At 43.3% G+C, this 19,754-nt stretch overlaps 1 protein-coding gene across 1 annotated transcript in view; it reads left to right on the top strand.

Annotated features, from left to right (window-relative positions):
- The window catches only part of fras1 (Fraser extracellular matrix complex subunit 1), a 757,390-nt gene that overhangs the window by 394,091 nt on the left and 343,545 nt on the right, over positions 1-19,754 (top strand). Inside the window, exons 14-15 of the mRNA XM_070871094.1 lie at positions 12,491-12,625; positions 17,479-17,622. Coding sequence (XP_070727195.1) covers positions 12,491-12,625; positions 17,479-17,622 — 279 coding nt within the window. The remainder of the gene's footprint in view (positions 1-12,490; positions 12,626-17,478; positions 17,623-19,754) is intronic.

Below are 19,754 nucleotides of genomic sequence, written 5' to 3'. Positions count from 1 at the left end.
ATTTTGGTAACCTCCTTCCCAAATTGAGCACACGTGCTCCTACGCAAAGGTCGCAAATGGGTCTGGGGGGACAGCCAGGAAAGGGCTTTTAATAGAGCACGCAATTTGTTATGTTCCAACAATCTGTTAACGCTATATGACCCATGTAAGAAACTTGTGTTAACGTGCGATGCGTCGTCCTATGGTGTCGGGTGTGTGTTGCAGCATGTCAATGCCAAGGGTCAGTTACAGCCGGTAGCTGATGCCTCCAGGAGTCTGTCCCAGGCAGAAAGGGACTACGGGATGGTAGAAAAGGAGGCACTCGCATGTGTATATGCGGTAAAGAAAATGCACCAGTACCTGTTGGGCAGGAAATTTGAGCTGGAGACAGATCACAAACCCCTAACGTCCCTTTTGGCCGACAACAAGGCCATAAATGCAAACGCATCGGCCCGCATACAGAGGTGGGCACTCACGTTAGCTGCCTATGACTACACAATTTGGCCCAGACCGGGCACCGAAAACTGCGCCGATGCACTCAGCAGGCTCCCACTAGCCACCACTGAGGGGGCTACCGAGCATGCTGCTGAGATGGTCATGGCTGTTGAAGCTTTCGGAAGCGAAGGCTCACCCGTGACAGCCCGTCAGATTAAAGTCTGGACAAATAGAGACCCGCTATTGTCTCTAGTCAAGAAATGTGTCCTGAATGGGGACTGGGCAGCCACGTACAGGGCATGCCCTGAGAAATTTAAACCATTTCACAGGCGCAAGGATGAACTCTCGATTCAGGCCGATTGCCTACTGTGGGGAAACCGTGTAGTCATGCCCCAGATGGGCAGAGAGGTGTTCATCAGAGAACTCCACAATGGGCACCCGGGCATTGTCACGATGAAGGCAATTGCCAGGTCACACGTTTGGTGGCCAGGGATAGACGCAGATCTGGAACTTTGTGTTCACAGGTGCACCATGTGTGCCCAGCTGGGCCATGCGCCCAGGGAAGCCCCCTTAGCCCCTGGCCATGGCCCGCCAAGCCTTGGTCACGCATCCATGTGGACTACGCAGGTCCTTTCATGGGGAAAATGTTTTTGGTTGTAGTAGACGCCTACTCCAAATGGATCGAGTGTGACATTTTAAATTCAAGCACATCCTCTGCCACGGTAGAAAGTCTACGGGCAATGTTTGCCGCCCACGGTCTACCGGACATCTTGGTCAGCGACAATGGCCCGTGCTTCACAAGCACTGAATTCCAGGACTTCATGGCAGGCAATGGAATTAACCATGTTAGAACGGCACCGTTCAAGCCGGCCTCAAACGGCCAGGCAGAACGAGCAGTGCAGATAATCAAACAGGGGATGCTCAGATTCCAAGGGGGTTCCCTACAAACCCGCTTATCACGCCTCCTGTTGGCCAATAGATCCCGACCACACTCGCTCACAGGAGTTCCACCCGCAGAGCTACTAATGAAAAGGACGCTCAAAACCGAATTATCCCTTATACACCCCACCATGAAAGAAATTGTCGAGCGCAGGTGCCAGTCATAATATCACTACCATGACAGGAATGCGAGGGCGCGATGTATTGATGTAAATGATCCTGTTTTTGTCCTCAACTACGTTGCAGGGCCCAAATGGCTCGCAGGCACTGTGGTTGCCAAAGAGGGAAATAGGATTCTGGTAGTTAAACTTACCAATGAACAAATCTGCCGCAAACATGTGGATCAAACAGAAAGGAGGTTCAGCAACCCCATAGAAGAAGCAGAGGAAGAACACGATATAGAGTTCACTCAACCACAGGTGACCGAACACCGGAACCAAAGGGAGGAGAGCCCAGTCACTGTGGGCAGTCCGGACAAGCCTGAGGCACCGCAAACAGCAGACACTCAGGCCAGCACCCAACAACCGGAGCCCCAACTCAGGCGCTCTACAAGGGAGCGTAAACCACCAGAGAGACTCAACCTGTGATCCCAATAAGACTTTGGGGGGGGAGGTGATGTCATGTATTTAACCAGCATTGTAACCCATGTATAAACTGACCTAAGTTGTACACCGTGAGAACACTGACCACTAGGTGGGAGACACTCCTAACCTGGACCTTCAGGTATAAAAGGGGAAGCTCCACCCACCTTCATCACTTGAGTGCTAAGGAATAAAGGACAGGTCACAGACTGACCTTCTCTCAAGCATGGGCCTCGTGTGCATTTATACTGTGTAGTAAGGACGTAGTAGGAAGGGATAGCTCCAATTGTCGTGGTCCACGTACGTACCAACGACATAGATAGGACTAAGAAAGAGGTTCTGCTGAGGGAGTATGAGCAGCTAGGGGTTAAATTAAAAAGCAGAACCAAAATGTAATAATCTCGGGATTACTACCTGAGTCACGAGCAAATTGGCATAGGGTAAATAAGATCAGAGAGATGAATGTTTGGCTCAAAGATTGGTGTGGGAGAAATGGGTTTTGATTCCTGGGGCACTGGCACGAGTACTGGGAGAAAAGGGAACTGTTCCGTCGGGACTGGCTTCACTTGAACCATGCTGGGACCAGTGTTCAGGCGAATCGAATATATAGGGCTGTAGACAGGGCTTTGAACTAAATAATGGAGGGGAGGATTCTGGTGAGGGGGAATTTAAAAAGTCAGAGAGAAAGAAGACAGCAATAGTGCCGGCTAGCAATAGGGGTAACGATAACCAGAGTGTGACAGGAAGGGACAGAGCGTGTAAACATAAGAATGTACCAGAAATTAGAGCCAGAGTAGGGAAAAATGGTAAAAAGACAAAATTAAAGGCTCTTTATCTGAATGCACGCAGCATTCGGAACCAGATAAATAGAAACAAATGCGTATGATCTGATAGCTATTACATGGACGCGGTTGCAAGGTGACCAAGGCTAGGAACTGAATATTCAGGAGTATTTGACATTTCGGAAGGATCGGCAGAAAGAAAAAGGAGGTGTGGTAGCTCTATTAATAAAGGAGGAGTTCAGTGCAGTAATGGGAAATGATATTCGCTCAGAAGATCAAGATGTAGAAGCAGTTTGGGTGGAGATAAGAAATAGTAAGGGAAAGAAGTCACTGGTGGGAATCATCTATAGGCCCTCTAACAGTAGCTACACTGTAGGACAGAGTATAAATCAAGAAATAATGGGGGCTTGTAAGAAAGGAACTGCAAAATCATGGGCGATTTTAATCTTCATATAGGTTGGACGAATCAAATTGGCAAAGGTAGCCTTGAGGACGAGTTGATAGAGTGTATTCAGGATGGTTTCTTAGAACAATACATTGAGGAACCAACCAGGGAGCAGGCTATTTTAGATCTGGTAATGTGCAATGAAATAGGATTAATTAATGATCTCATAGTAAAGGATCCTCTCGGGAAGAGTGATCGTAGCATGTTAGAATTTCAAATTCAGTTTTGAGGGTGAGAAACTTGGGTCTCAAACTAGTGTCCAGAACTTAAATAAAAGGCAATTACAAAGATATGAAGGCAGAGTTGGCAAAAGTGGACTGGGAAAATTGATTAAAGGGTAAAACGGTAGATAAGCTGGGGAACACATTTAAGGAGTTATTTCAGAACTCTCAACAAAGATATAATCCAGTGAGAAAGAAAGACTCTACGAGAATGAATCATCCGTGGCTAACTCAGGAACTTAAGGATGGTATCAAATTGAAAGCAAAGGCATACAATGGTGCGAAGATTAGTGGTAGGCCAGAGGACTGGGAAATTTTTAGAAACCAGCAAAGGACGACTAAAAAAAATAACAAAGAGGGCGAAGATAATTTATGAAAGTAAACTAGCTAGAAATATAAAAACAGACATTCTACTGGTATATAAAAAGGAAGAGTAGCTAAAGTAAATGTTAGTCCCTCAGAGGATGAGACTGGGGAATTAATAATGGGAAACAGGAAGATCGCAGAGACTTTGAACAAATATTAATGTATCGATCTTCACTAAAAGCATCCCAATAATAATAGATAATCACGGGGTAATAGGGAGGGAGGAACTTAAAACAATCATTATCACTAGAGAAAAAGTACAAATGGGACTAAAGGTGAACAAGTCCCCTGGACCTGATGGCCTGCATCCTAGGGTCTTAGAAGAACTGGCTGCAGAGATAGTGGATGCATTGGTTGTAATTTACCAACATTCCCTGGATTCTGGGGAGGTCCCAGCAGATTGGAAAACTGCAAATATGACACCCCTATTTAAAAAAGGAGGCAGACAAAAATCAGGAAACTATAACCAGTTAGCCTAACATCTGTGGTTGGGAAAATGTTGGAGTCCATTATTAAAGAAGCAGTAGCAGGACATTTGAAAAAGCAAAATTCGGTCAGGCTGAGTCAGCATGGATTTATGAAGGGGAAGTCATGTTTGACAAATTTGCTGGAATTCTTTGAGGATGTAACGAAGAGGGTGGATAAAGGGGAACCAGTGGATGTGGTGTATTTGGACTTCCAGAAGGCATTTGACAAGGTGAAACATAAAAGGCTACTGCACAAGATAAAAGTTCATGGGGTTGGGGGTAATATATCAGCATGGATAGAGGATTGGCTAACGAACAGAAAACAGAGAGTCGGGATAAATGGTTCATTCTCGGGTTGGCAATCAGTAACTAGTGGGGTGCCGCAGGGATCAGTGCTGGGACACCAACTACTTACAATCTATACTAACGACTTGGAAGAAGGGACCGAGTGTAATGTAGCCAAGTTTGCTGATGAAGATGGGAGGAAAAGCAATGTGTGAGGAGGACACAAAAAATCTGCAAAAGGACATAGACAGGTTAAGTGGGCAAAACTTTGGCAGATGGAGTATAATGTTGGAAAGTGTGAGGTCATGCACTTTGGCATAAAAAAATCAAAGAGCAAGTTATTATTTAAATGGAGAAAGATTGCAAAGTGCTGCAGTACAGCGGGACCTGGGGGTACTTGTGCATGAAACGCAAGAGGATAGTATGCAGGTACAGCAAGTGATCAGGAAGGCCAATGGAATCTTGGCCTTTATTGCAAAGGGGATGGCATATAAAAGCAGGGAAGTCTTGCTGCAGTTATCCAGGGTATTCATGAGGCCACACCTGGAATACTGCGTGCAGTTTTGGTTTCCATATTTACAAAAGGATATACTTGCTTTGGAGGCAGTTCAGAGAAGGTTCACTAGGTTGATTCCGGAGATGAAGGGGTTGACTTATGAGGAAAGTTTGAATAGGTTGGGCCTCTACCCATTGGAATTCAGAAGAATGAGAGGTGATCTTATCGAAATGTACAAGATTATGAGGGGGCTTGACACGGTGGATGCAGAGAGGAGATTTCCATTGATAGGGGAGACTAGAGATAGGGCATAATCTTAGAATAAGGGGTCGCCCATTTAAAACTGAGATGAGGAGAAATTATTCATTCAGAGGGTTGTAAATCTGTGGAATTCCCTGCCTCAGAAAGCTGTGGAAGCTGGGATTTTGAATAAATTTAAGACTGAAATAGACAGTTTCTTAAACGTTAAGGGAATAAGGAGTTATGGGGAGCGGGCAGGGAAGTGGACCTGAGTCCATGATCGGATCAGCCATGATCGTATTAAATGGCGGAGCAGGCTCGAGGGGCTGGACGGCCTACTCCTGTTGCTATTTCTTATGTTCTTATGTTCTTTTAAGGATGTAACGAGCAGGGTGGATCAAGGGGAACCAGTCGATGTTGTGTAGTTGGATTTCCAAAAGGCATTCGATAAGGTGTCACATAAAAGGTTACTGCACACGATAAGAGCTCACGGGGTTGGTGGTAATATATTAGCATGGATAAACGATTGGCTAACTAATAGAAAACAGAGAGTCAGGATAAATGGGTCATTTTCAGGTTGCCAAACAGTAACTAATTGGGTGCCACAGCGGTCAGTGCTGGGGCCTCAACTATTTACAATCTATATTAATGACTTGGATGAAGGGACCGAGTGTACTGTAGCCAAATTTGCCGATGATACAAATATAGGTGGGAAAACAAGTTGTGAGGAGAACACACAGAATCTACAAAGGGATATACATAGATTAAGTGAGTGGGCAAAAAATGTGAGGTTTTTTGGAAGGAAGAATAAAAAAGCAAATTATTATTTAAGTGGAGAGAAATTACAAAATGCTGTGGTACAGAGGGATCTGGTGGTCCTTGTACATGAAACACAAAAAGTTAGCATGCAGGTACAGCAAGTAATTAGGAAGGCAAGTGGAATGTTGGCCTTTATTGCAAGGGGGATGGAATATAAAAGTAGTGAAGTCTTGCTACAACTGTACAGGGCATTGGTGAGACCACACCTGGAGTACTGCGTACAGTTTTGGTCTCCTTATTTAAAGAGGGATATACTTGCTTTGGAGGCAGTTCAGAGAAGGTTCACTAGGTTGATTCCTGAGATGAAGGGGTTGTCTTATGAAGAAAGGTTTGGCCTATACTCATTGGAGTTTAGAAGAATGAGAGATGATCTTATTGAAATGTATAAGATTCTAAAGAGGCTTGACAGGGTAGATGCAGAGAGGATGATTCCCCTTGTGTGGGAATCTAGAACTAGGGGGCATAATTTCAGAATAAGGGGTCACCCATTTAAAACGGAGATGAGGAATTTCTTCTCTCAGTGGGTCGTGAATCTTTGGAATTCTGTACCTCAGAGAGCTGTGGAGGCTGGGTCATAGAAACATAAAAACATAGAAAATAGGTGCAGGAGTAGGCCATTCGGCCCTTCGAGCCTGCACCGCCATTCAATGAGTTTATGGCTGAACATGCAACTTCAGTACCCTATTCCTGCTTTCTCGCCATACCCCTTGATTCCCCTAGTAGTAAGGACTACATCTAACTCCTTTTTGAATATATTTAGTGAATTGGCCTCAACAACTTTCTGTGGTAGAGAATTCCACAGCTTCACCACTCTCTGGGTGAAGAAGTTTCTCCTCATCTCGGTCCTAAATGGCTTACCCCTTATTGAATATATTTTAGGAGATAGACAGATTTTTGAACTATAGGGTAATCGAGGGTTATGGGGAGAGGGCAGGAAAGTGGAGTTAAGACCAAGATCAGATCAGCCATGATCTTATTGAATGGCTGAGCAGGCTTGAGGGGCCAAATGGTTCACTCCTGCTCCTATTTCTTATGTAAGGGACCATTTGTTCCATCGTCCCTGTGCCGATTCTTTGGTAAAGCTATCTAATTAATCCCACTTCCATGCTCTTTCTCCATAGCCCTCTAATTTTTTTCCCTTCACATATTTATCCATTTCTCTTTTGAATGTTACTATTGATTTTGCTTCCACCACCCTGCATTCCAGATCATAACCACTCGCTGTGTAAAAAAAAATGTTTCCTCATGCGCCTCTGGTTCTTTTGCCAATCACCTTAAATCTGTGTCCTCTGGTTTCTGCTACTGGAAACAGTTTTTCTTTATTTTCACTTTCAAAACCATTCATAAGTATGACCAACTCTATCAAATCTACTTTTAACCTTCTCTACTCTAAGGAGAACAACTCCAGCTTCTCCAGTCCCTCCACAAAACTGAAGTCCTTCATCCCTTCTCAACTTATCCTGCCCCTGCCAGGTCTCCCTGTTTCTGCATCTCCTTCAAAATTGTATCATTTAGTTCATATTACCTTTCCTCATTCTTCCTACCAAAATGTATCACTTCATACTTCTCTTTATTAAATTTCATCTGCCACGTGTCTGCCCATTTTACCAGTCTGTCTATGTCGTCCTGAAATCTGTTACTATCGTCCTCATTGTTGACCCGAATTTCGTATCATCTGTAAACTTTGAAATTATGTCTTGCATACCAAAGTCCAGGACATTAATATATATCAAAAAAAGCAATGGTCCTAATACCGACCCATGGGGCACACCACTGTATACCACCTTCCAGTCTGAAAAACAACTATTCACCGCTAATCTCTGCTTTCTGTTTCTTAGCCAATTTTGTATCCACGCTGCCACTGTTTTTTTAATCCCATGGGCTTTAATTTTGCTAACATGTCCATTACTTTGTCAAATAAGGTGGATGAATTAACTGCGCAGATAGCTGTTAACGGATATGATGTAATTGGGATTACGGAGACATGGCTCCAGGGTGACCAAGGCTGGGAACTCAATAGCCAGGGGTATTCAATATTCAGGAAAGATAAACTGAAAGGAAAAGGAGGTGGGGTGGCATTGCTGGCTAAAGAGCAGATTAACGCAATAGTAAGGAAGGACATTAGCATGGATGAGGTGGAATCTGTATGGGTAGAGCTGCTGAACACCAAAGGGCAGAAAATGCAAGTTGGCGTTGTATACAGACCACCAAACAGTCATAGTGAGGTTGGGGATGGTATCAAACAGGAAATTAGGGATGCGTGCAATAAAGGTACAGCATTTATCATGAGTGACTTTAATCTACATATAGATTGGGCTAACCAAACTGGTAGATTTCCTGGAATGTATAAGGGATGGTTTTCAAGACCAATATGTCGAGGAACCAACTAGAGAGCTGGCCATCCGAGATTGGGTCTTGTGTAATGAGAGAGGAGAAGAGTGACCATAATATGGTAGAATTCTTCATTAAGATGGAGAGTGACACAGTTAATTCGGAAACTAGGGTCCTGAACTTAAGGAAAGGTAACTTCGACGGTATGAGACGTGAATTGGCTAGGATAGACTGGCGAATGATACTTAAAGGGTTGATGGTGGATAGGCAATGGCAGACATTTAAAGATCACGTGGATGAACTTCAACAATTGTACATCCCTGTCTGGCGTAAAAATAAAACGGGGAAGGTGGCTCAACCATGGCTTACAAGGGAAATTAGGGATAGTGTTAAATCCAAGGAAGACACATATGAAGTGGCCAAAAAAAGCAGCAAACTTGAGGACTGGGAGAAATTTAGAATTCAGCAGAGGAGGACAAAGGGTTTAATTAGGAGGGGGAAAATAGAATATAAGGGTAAGTTTGCAGGGAACATAAAAACTGACTGCAAACAGACACGTGAAGAGAAAAAGATTAGTGAAGACAAATGTGGGTTCCTTACAGTCAGAATCAGGTGAATTTATCATGGGGAACAAAGAAATGGCAGACCAATTCAACAAATACATTGGTTCTGTCTTCACTAAGGAAGACACAAATAACCTTCTAGAAATACTAGGGGACTGAGGGTCGAGCGAGAAGGAGGAATTAAAGGAAATCCTTATTAGTCAGCAAATTGTGTGAGGAAAATTGATGGGATTGACGGTCGATAAATCCCCAGGGCCTGACAGTTTGATTCCTAGAGTACTTAAGGAAATGGCCCTGGAAATAGTGGATGCATTGGTGGTCATTTTCCAACATTCTATCGACTCTGGATCAGTTCCTATGGACTGGAGGATAGCTAATGTAACCCCACTTTTTAAAAAAGGAGGGAGAGTGAAAACAGGGAATTATAGACCGGTCAGCCTGACATCGGTGCTGGGGAAAATGTTGGAATCAATTATTAAAGATGAAATAGCAGCGCATTTGGAAAGCAGTGACAGGATCGGTCCAAGTCAGCATGGATTTATGAAAGGGAAATCATGCTTGACAAATCTTCTAGAATTTTTTGAGGATGTAACTAGTAGAGTGGACAAGGGGGAGGCAGTGGATGTGGTGTATTTAGACTTTCAAAAGGCTTTTGACAAGTCCCACACAAGAGATTAGTGTGCAAGATTAAAGCACACGGTATTGGGGGTAATGTACTGACGTGGATAGAGAACTGGTTGGCAGACAGGAAGCAAAGAGCAGGAATAAACAGGTCCTTTTCAGAATGGCAGGCAGTGACTAGTAGGGTACTGCAAGGTTCAGTGCTGGGACCCCAGCTATTTACAATATACATTAATTATTTAGACGAAGCAATTGAAAGTAATATCTTCAAGTTTGCAGATGACACTAAGCTGGGTGGCAGTGTGAGCTGTGAGGAGGATGCTAAGAGGCTGCAGGGTGACTTGGACAGGTTAGGTGAGTGGGCAAATACATGGCAGATGCGGTATAATGTAGATAAATGTGAGGTTATCCACTTTGGTGGTAAAAACAGGAAGGCAGATTATTATCTGAATGGTGAGAGATTAGTAAAAGGGGAGGTGCAATGAGACCTGGGTGTCATGGTACATCAATCATTGAAAGTTGGCATACAGGTACAGCAGGCGGAAGGCAAATGGCATGTTGGCATTCATAGCGAGAGGATTTGAGTATAGGAGCAGGGAGGTCTTACTACAGTTGTACAGGGTCTTGGTGAGGCCACACCTTGAGGATTGTGTTCAGTTTTAGTCTCCTAATCTGAGGAAGGACATTCTTGCTATTGAGTGAGTGCAGCGAAGGTTCACCAGACTGATTCCGGGATGGCAGGACTGACATATGAAGAAAGACTGGATCAACTAGGCTGATATTCACTGGAATGTAGAAGAATGAGAGGGGATCTCATAGAAACATATAAAATTCTGATGGGATTGGACAGGTTAGATGCAGGAAGAATGTTCCCGATGTTGGAAGTCCAGAACCGGGGTCACAGTCTAAGGATAAGGGGTAAACCATTTAGGTCCGAGATGAGGAGAAACTTCTTCACTCAGAGAGTTGTGAGCATGTGGAATTCTCTACCACAGAAAGTTGTTGAAGCCAGTTCGTTTGATATATTCAAAAGGGAGTCGATGTGGCCCTTACGGCTAAAGAGATCAAGGGGTTATGGAGAGAAAGCAGGAAAGGGGTACTGAGGTGAATGATCAGCCATGATCATATTGAATGGTGGTGCAGGCTCGAAGGACCGAATGGCCTATTCCTGCACCTATTTTCTATGTTTCTATGGGGCCAAGTTTCGGCCTGAGTGGCTCCTGATTTTTTGGAGCAACTGGTTTAGAATGGAGTATCTTAGAAATTTGAATTCTCGGCATTTAGTTTGCTCCAGTTCTAGTCAGTTAGAACAGTTTCACTTTGGAACAGAATTTTTTTTTCAAAAGGGGGCATGTCCAGCCACTTACGCCTGTTTTCAAAGTTTCGGCAGTGAAAACTTACTCCAAACTAACTTAGAATGGAGTAAGTGAAGATTTTTGTACGTTCGAAAAAACCTTGTCTACACTTTAGAAAATCAGGCATAGGGAATGGGGGGGGGTGTTTAAAGGGAAGTTTACAAACATTGAACATTTCAGTTTTACAAATAAAGAGCCATCATCAATAATAAATGATAAAAAGATTAATAAATCAACCAATAAATCGATCAAAAAAAATTTATAAAAAATAATTTTTTTTCTCAAAAAATCAATAAATAAAACATTTTCTACTTACCGACTGCAGCACCGGGAGTCCTCCAACAGCGTGCTGGGACGGTCCCCCCAGTGTGTCTCTGTCAGTGTCTCTATCTGTCTGTCTGTGTGTGTGTCTCTCACTCTCTGTCTGTCAGTGTCTGTGTTTCTGACAGCGAGGGGAGGGGGAGAAGGGGATGGGAGGGGGGGAAGGGGAGAAGGGAGGTGGGGGGGAGAAGGGGGATGGAGAGGGGGAGAAGGGGGAGGGGGAGAAGGGTGGGGAGGGAGGGGGAGAAGGGTGGGGAGGGAGGGGGAGAAGGGGGGGTGAGGGGGAGAGGGGAAGAAGGGGGGGGAGAGTCGCGGAGGTCCGGGGGAGAGAGAGAGTCTCGGAGGTCCGGGAGGGGGGGGGGGGCGGGAGAGAGTCGTGGAGGTCCGGGGTGGGGTGGGGTGGATTGGAGTTCGGGTCGCCGGTGGGGGGAAGCGGGGGTCGGGTCGGGTGGGAGGAGCCTTATTCACGCAGCCCCAGTGAGGCCATTCGGCCACGGCTCGGGGCTGCGTGCTTCGGGCCCCTCCCACAGTTTTGGGCGCCTGGAGCTACTGCACATGCGCGCCCACTGTAGCGTGCATGTGCAGAGGTCCCGGCACTGTTTTCAGCGCAGGGACCTGGCTCCGCCCCCTACAGCTTGTGCTGCGCTGCGCCCAGCTGCAGAAGACCAACAGGGAGCCGGAGAATAGGTAAGTTTTTTTTAGGTGCACTTTCTGGCACGAAAAACGGGCGTCCAGGTCCGGCGTGGCCCGAAACTTGGGCCCAATTTCTAAATGCTTTTTTCCAGCGATGCCCTCATACCCTGAACGAATAAAATAAAATATAAACAATATCAAGCAGACCTCCGTCTTCAACCATCTCCATTACTTCATCAAAGAACTTGACAGAGTTGAAGTCCCATCGGGTTGGATGGAGGCAAAATCAACTTGACCTACTACTAGGAAATTGCTAAAAGCTGGCTTGAAGATGCCACTGGCAGAGGCTGTTTGCCTTTTCAGCTGAGGAACAGCTCATTTTATATTAAGCTAGGAGCCTGAAGAGGGGAAGAAAAAACAAAGGAAGCAGGTCTATAGAGTACAGTTTCAATGGAGGTGGTTTAGTTTAAAAAGAGCTTTGATGAAATACAGGATCAGATAGCAGTAAACAAGTTGTTATGCAATAGCATTGGACTCTTTCTGCATAGCCTTGTTTTTTTCAGAAGCATCAGTTGGTCTAATCTGTACTTTACCACCTTTTTCTGACACAGCATGTGAGGAGACGTGTGCCACCTGCCGAAATGAGTTTGAATGCAATTCATGTAAGGAGCCCCTGCTGATGAAGTATGGTCGGTGTGTGACTTCCTGTGGAGAGGGGCAGTCCCAGGATCAGCTGCAGTGTTCAGGTATGTGCTCAGGACTAATAGTTTGGACTATTTGAAATCCTTTGTAAAATTACCTCTTGGCAAAATCCCATTCATCTTAATCACCTTAATGGTTTACTAAGTCAAATGAAATATTTTGAAACAGCTCCTGTTGATAATTTAGGTGAAAGAGACAGGCGCCTGCAGTTTCCTTGGGATTCTCCTGATCTTCCACCATTACCTTGGTAGAAGATCGATGGAATCCCTGGACAAACAGCGTAAATGGCTAAAAACAGATTCTGAATATTGGTGACCAGTTCACATTTTGCCTGTTATACTTTACTTCCACACATAGTAAAAGGGAGGAACATAGGAGCAGGAGTAGCCCATTGAGCCTCTTGCACCTCTTGTGCCCTTCAGGTAACTCATAGTTGATTCATACCTAAACTCCAAGGGCTAGACTTTCCACTTTGCTTTCTATCGCCCAATATGGGCTAAGTGAGTGGGCAAAAAATTGGCAGATGGAGTATAAGGCGGGAAAAGCTGAGGTTATCCACTTTGGTAGGAAAAATAAAGAAGCAATTTTTTATTTAAATAGGGAGACATTACAAATTGCTACAGCTTGACAGGGTAGATGCAGGGAGTCTAAAACCAGAGGGCATAGTTTCAGAATAAGGGCTCTCCCATTTAAAATGGAGAAGAGGAGGAATTCCTTCTCTCAGAGGGTCGTGAATCTTCGGAATTCTCTACCCCAGAGAGCAGCGGAAGCTTGGTCATTGAATATTTTTCAGGTGGAGATTTTTGAATGATAAGGGAGTTAAGGGTTATGAGGAGTGGGTAGGGAAGTGGAGTTGAGGCCAAGATCAGATCAGCCAAGAACTTATTGAATGGTGGAGCAGGCTCTAGGGGCCAAATGGCCTACTCCTGCTCCTATTTCTTATGTTCTTATGTAATTGGTAGAAGGATTGGAGGGAAGTTGAGGTGAAATATTTTCGTCCAGTCTGGAACTCATTGCTTGAAAGGGTGGTAGAGGTAGAAACCTGAATTGATTTAAAAAGTATTTGGATGTGCAGTTGAAGTGCTGCAACCCACAAGTCTATGGACCAAGAGCTGGAAAGTGGGATTAGACTGGATAGCTCTTTTTCGGCCGACACAGACATGATGGGCCGAATGGCCTCCTTCTGTGCCATAAGTTTCTATGATTCTAAGCTTTTTGTGGAAGCTTGCTGTGCTCAAATTGGCTGTCACATTTCCTACCTTACAACAGTGACTACGCTTCTAAAGTACTTCATTATTTCTAATGTGTTTTGGGACATCCTGAGTTGGTGAAAGGCACTATATAAATGCAAGTCTTTCTTTCTTACCTCTAACCTTAAATGAGCAGTTTTGTGGAGCCTGACATTTTGGGTACTCTTTGAAATAACACCAAATTTTTGAGTTAAATTGGAGTATATCTTATGCATAATGTGGAGTAGCATAATTTTGAATGGAGTACATAACAATATTCCCATTTCTATAATTCATCTGTATTTTGACAGAAAAACCTCTTCGTGTTTGGCATTAGAGAAAGATTACAAAATACTGAATCAACCAATATTTTCATTTGATTCCAAAATAGCAGCCTTTTATTTTCAGACTCTAAACAGGCACTGCATTTTTTGCTCCACTTAAATAATATCATGAGTTCTTTAAGTAATATGAACAGTTAAAATGGAAATATATTTCACTTCCTTGCCCAATAATCCCTACATGTAATGAAGTAATACGAAAGTAAGAATGAACCTGCATTTAAATAGAGCATTTCACATTCTCATGACACCACAAAGCTTTTCACGGCCAATGAATTAATTTTGAAGTATAGTAAATGTGGGGCACATATGTGCAAACTTAGTTTTGTGGGCATACGTGATAACTAATTGGTGCACAAGTTCCTCAAAAAGTACTGAGATATATAACCATTATTCTGTTTTGGTTAATGGAAAAATGCTGTCCAGGACATTGGGGGAACTCTTATTATTTGAGTTGTGTCATAGGATCTTTTACATCCGCCTGAACAGGCAGACAAGACCTCAGTGTAACATCTTATCCGAAAGATGGCACCTCCGAGAGCGTAGCACTCCCTCAGTAATAGAGTTTCAGCCAAGATTATGTAGGCAAATGTGGCAGCCAATTGATCACAGCAAGATGTCATAAACAGCAAATGAGATGAAATGATCAGTTAACCTGATTTTGGTTGAGATGAATATTGCCAGAACACCAGGAGAAATTCCGGCTGTTCTTGAATGGAATATTTTATATCCATCTGAGTAGGCAGATGATGCTGTTGGTTAACTTTTCATCTGAAGAATAGCACCTCTGGCAATGCCGCCCATACTTAGTACTATACTGAAGTGTCAGCCTAGATTAAGTGCTCAAATCTCTGGAATGGGGCACATATCTGCAAACTTACTGTCACTTCCAATCACTCCTTGTTCCTGTGTTTTATGCTTTAGCAGCACTGGCTAGGGATGGTCTGGGAAAAGAAACTTTGTATAAAACCTGTGAAGGAATATCATGGATTTCTGCTCCAGTGCTAGCATGAATTGCTTGGCTGAATCAGACATGCTGAAGCAGCTGTTCATTTTATGATAGATGCCTAAGTATTTGAGAGACAGATTATGCTGCAGCTTTAGATGCCTGTTTGTGGAACCATAGTGAATGTCAATAATTCAGTCGTCTACACTGCATGATTGAAGTATAGTTGCCCTGTACTTGTAAAACAAATTGCACAGAAGTTGATTTTGAGATTACATGGTGGTGTGTCAAACAATGTGCTTTACATCGAAGAGTGTGCTGACCTAATACGAAATGAGTTGTAAATGAGTTAAGCCTATGTCATAAATCATACTCCACTCTTTCTAATCATGTCTTCTGTGTATACCAATGTTATTAAAAATTCTTAATATCACACATAAATGTTAGTTTCCAAAGCAAATTATATTGAAGTATTATTTGTGGCCTGATCCCCATTTTCAGTGCCATTTGTGAAATAATTTCCATAAAAATAATATTACATCATATGTGATGTAAGACTACCTCGCCCCCACCCTCCCCCTCCGTCCCCCCCAATTTCTCCCATGAAGGTATTGGCTCATGCAGCAACATGGTTCACTGGGCACCAGCAATCTCCTGGTACCCATCAAAATGGTTGTTCTTCATATGTGAACCTAGACAACAAAGGGTAAAGGTCACTTGATCACAGGAGCATCATAGCAGAGCACAAAACGATATTACCTCAAGCCCAGTCGGGATCACTCGCTATGAACAGGAGTGGAAAAGTGGATGGATTTATTCCCTCCCTAAACTGGAGGCACTGAGGCCAATTATAGCACCTGGTGCCACCTCAGTTAAGATCAAACAGCTCAGCACAGAGCAGAGTTGATCTTGGGATCTTCCTGGTCTGTATGGTGCCATACTACAATGGGCAGACCATTTAACAACCCAGTGTTCAAGGGAGGCAGAAAGGAGACCGTGTTGCTAGCCATGTTTACGGGAACTATGCAAGGCAATGTTAAAATGATAACAAAAAAATGTAGCAATGCTACGGATAGGTGAACACTTGATAAATAGCTATTTAGTGCAAATAATGCAGATTAAAAAGGCCCTTTTATATAAGATGTTTGGGATAAATTTTTGCAGTTCGCTACCTTTAGTGGAACAGTTAATGGTAAATGTTCATACTGCTGGTACAGAGCTTCATGTACTTACAGTACATATCGAGGATTTGGGTGCATGCCTGATTTGTGGTCCCCATGACTTATTATACATCACTTTTAAGATGAAAGTTTACCCCTGTGAGTATAAAATGGTGTTCCCTGCTCTAAATTTAAGTGTTCTTGCTTTTAGAAAGCGAATTTAGGAAAATATAGTATCATGTTCATTCAACTGAATGTTCATAGCTGTGAATTAATTTTTGTTCAGAGAGCCGACTTTATTGTTTTGATCTTCACATTTAGTAAATTACTGCCCTGAACCCTAGTGGGGTCAGAGGGTGGATTTGGAGTCAGAAGGTGGATTTGTTTTCAGTCTGCTTAACAGGCATACCAAATTCCAGTTAGCAGAGGGTCCATGAGTTGTCTGTCTGCACCTCCTCTCCAGTCGACTTGCAGCTACCCTGGGAATTGCACTCAACGTGCCACCAATTGGTGCAACCAGACCTACGCCAACTGACATAGGTCCCATATTGGCTCCACCGAGGCCCAAAAAAGGTTCGCTGGCAAAAGCAATCAGTTCCAGAGGGAATTCCAGAAACTACGTACTATGTTCATTGTAATAGTGAAGCTGAAAAATCCATGGAACGCAATCCTGGCAGTTACACCAGAACCGCACTTGTGGTGCCCTCCCATGCTAACTTTGCCAAAAATGAGGGTGCCTCCTTTGTGTGGGCCTGGTGGGCAACTGCACCATTACACGCCAGCTTACCCCACGCTGCTGGCAACGTTGTCGTCCGCCAGCTGTTAGGGGGAATACCCTTTGCATTGCTCCCTTCAGGCTACTGTTTAAGGGGGCAAATACTGATTTTAAAAAAAATTGTTGTCATCTTTGGACGTTCAGGCTGCTTACCTGACCTGAACCCACTCAATGCCCCTCCGCCCTGGGTGGGGCTCCTTTCTGGAGGCAGGCACGCCTCATTTCACTGATGTACTGGTTCTGTATAATACAGTCAACATATGCCTTCTGAGGCAGTGAAAATTTCCAAGAGCCCCAGTGTGAGTAATGATGTTTGACTGAACATAAAATGTTAGAAGGTAAATTGGCGTGGGGCATGGAGGGAGGATTATTAACTGCAGGTTCATGACTTTCGATTTTATATTTAGGCATAGGTGTGACAGTTATTTTTTAAATGTCTTTTTCAGCTTGCCACGAATCCTGCTTGATATGTCGTGGTCCTTCAGAGACTGATTGTGTTAGCTGTAGGGATTTATCATATCTGCTCAAAGACGGTGCCTGTGTTGCCAACTGTGGACCTGAATATTTCATAAAAGATGGGATTTGCCATGGTAAGCCTATCTCTCTAAAGACCTGGTGTGATCCTTCTGTGTTAGTCTGTAAAATTCTTCTTCACATGAAAGCATTACTTGACAGTTAATCATAGTTTCATATGTGTACACTATTGTATACATATTATAAGTTATTTGCCACTCATGCTGTTGTATCCATTGTACCGTAGACACTTTGCATTTACCTTCTAGCAATGGGGCTAGTCGTAACGGTTATGTAAAGTAAATCAGGTGGTGGCTATTGTCTCTGGGAGAGGTACATTTCTTTGGTGCCTTGTTTAATCCTAGTGGTGCTGGATTTTTTTTTTGACAGTGGGCAATCTGAGCTCTTGGCTGCCTGTACAGGTTAGCAATACATTTCCCTGATTATTTAACAGTGTGGATCATCCCCAGACAGCGAGGAAGGTCCTTCATCCAGAATGAAATTCATGATAGTAACTTTCATGTTGCATGTATGCTTGTCTATTGCTTCTAGATCTTGAAAAGGGACCGATTCCATACCAACACCAAACAAATCTATTGCAGAAAGTATGCAGTTCACAAAAGAAGGCCATTTAGCCCACGAGACTTGTACCAGCACACTGAAAAGCTGCCTGCCCATTTCCCTGCACTTTCCACTTTTCCTTTTAATTTTTTTTCTTTTTCAAATATCTATCCCCTTCCGTTTTAAAAGTTATTAGGGTGGAATTTCCAGGGAACACTTCGATGACCAGAACTGGACACAGTACTTGAAGTGTGGTCTGATCAGATTTGATGATGATCTCCCCTGATTTATATTCTGTTTTAGCTGTGCAGTTCAACATTCACTTAGCTTTGTTAATTACTGCTCTGTATAGGTTGGACATGTTAAATGTAGGTTCTACTAAGATTTCTAGGTCTCTTTCAAAATCATCCTGAGCTAATTCAGCACCACTCATGGAATATGTGTGTTGTCCAGTTTTCTTTCTGATGTGCAGTATTTTACACTTTTACTTCTTATACATCTTTATTTCTTTTCTTTTATATTACCTGCCAGTATTTCTTCATACCCTTTCTCTGCTTTTCTAATCTCATTTGATTCCTGTCTATATTTTCTGTACTCCACTTGATTTGCTTTGTATTATTACTCTCAGATTAGTCACATGCCTCTTTTTAAATCTAATTTTAATTTCTCTAGTCATCCATAGAGGTCCATCTTTACCTCTTGTGAAAATAGGTGCCCTAATCACCTTGTTTGAACTTTGTCCATTGTTTTTCATTGTCTTATCTGCCATTCCATTTCTCATCCCTTTCTGGCATGGAAGCAAGTCATCCTCGCTTCGAGGGACTGCCTATGATGATGATGATCTGCCATTGTTTCTTTCTAGGGAAAAGTGATCCATTCGTGGCTAACTGAAGTTAAGGATAGTATTAGATTAAAAGAAGAGGCTTAGGATGCTGTGAAGAATAGTAGATTGGGAATGCTTTAGAAACCAGCAAAGGTTGACCAAAAATTGATGCAAAGGGAGAAATTAGAATTATAAAAACAGATTGTAAGAGCTACTATAAGTATGGAAAAAGGAAGAGAGTCGCAAAAGTAAGTGCTGATCACTTAGAAATTATTTAATGGGGAATAAGGAAATTTAAACAAATATTTGAACCTGTCTTCACAGTACAAGACACACAAAGTATAACAACAACAACTTGTATTTATATAGTGCCTTTAAAGTAGTAAAACGTCCCGAGGCACTTCACAGGAGTATTATAAGACAAAAAATTTGACACTGCGCAACATAAGGAGAAATTAGAGCAGGTGACAAAAAGCTTGGTCAAATAGGTAGGTTTTAAGCATCGTCTTAAAGGAGAAAACAGAGGTAGAGAGTTTTAGGCAAAGAATTCCAGAGCTTAGGGCCAAGGCAACAGAAGGCACGGCCACCAATAGTTGAGCGATTATAATCAGGGATGCTCAAAGGGATAGAATTAGAGGAGTGCAGACATCTCGGGGTTGTGGGGCTGGAGGAGATTACAGAGATAGGAAGGGGCGAGGCCATGGAGGGATTTGAAAACAGGGATGAGATTTTTAAAATCAAGACATTGCTTAACCGGGAGCCAATGTAGGTCAGCGAGCACAGGATGCGAGTTAGGACACAGGCAGGATAGTTTTGGATTTCATC

The sequence above is a fragment of the Pristiophorus japonicus genome, chromosome 2 (assembly GCF_044704955.1).
Source record: "Pristiophorus japonicus isolate sPriJap1 chromosome 2, sPriJap1.hap1, whole genome shotgun sequence".
Classification (NCBI taxonomy): domain Eukaryota; kingdom Metazoa; phylum Chordata; class Chondrichthyes; family Pristiophoridae; genus Pristiophorus; species Pristiophorus japonicus.
Note: the sequence above shows the minus strand (reverse complement) of the source record. Positions and strands in the feature narration are given on the sequence as shown.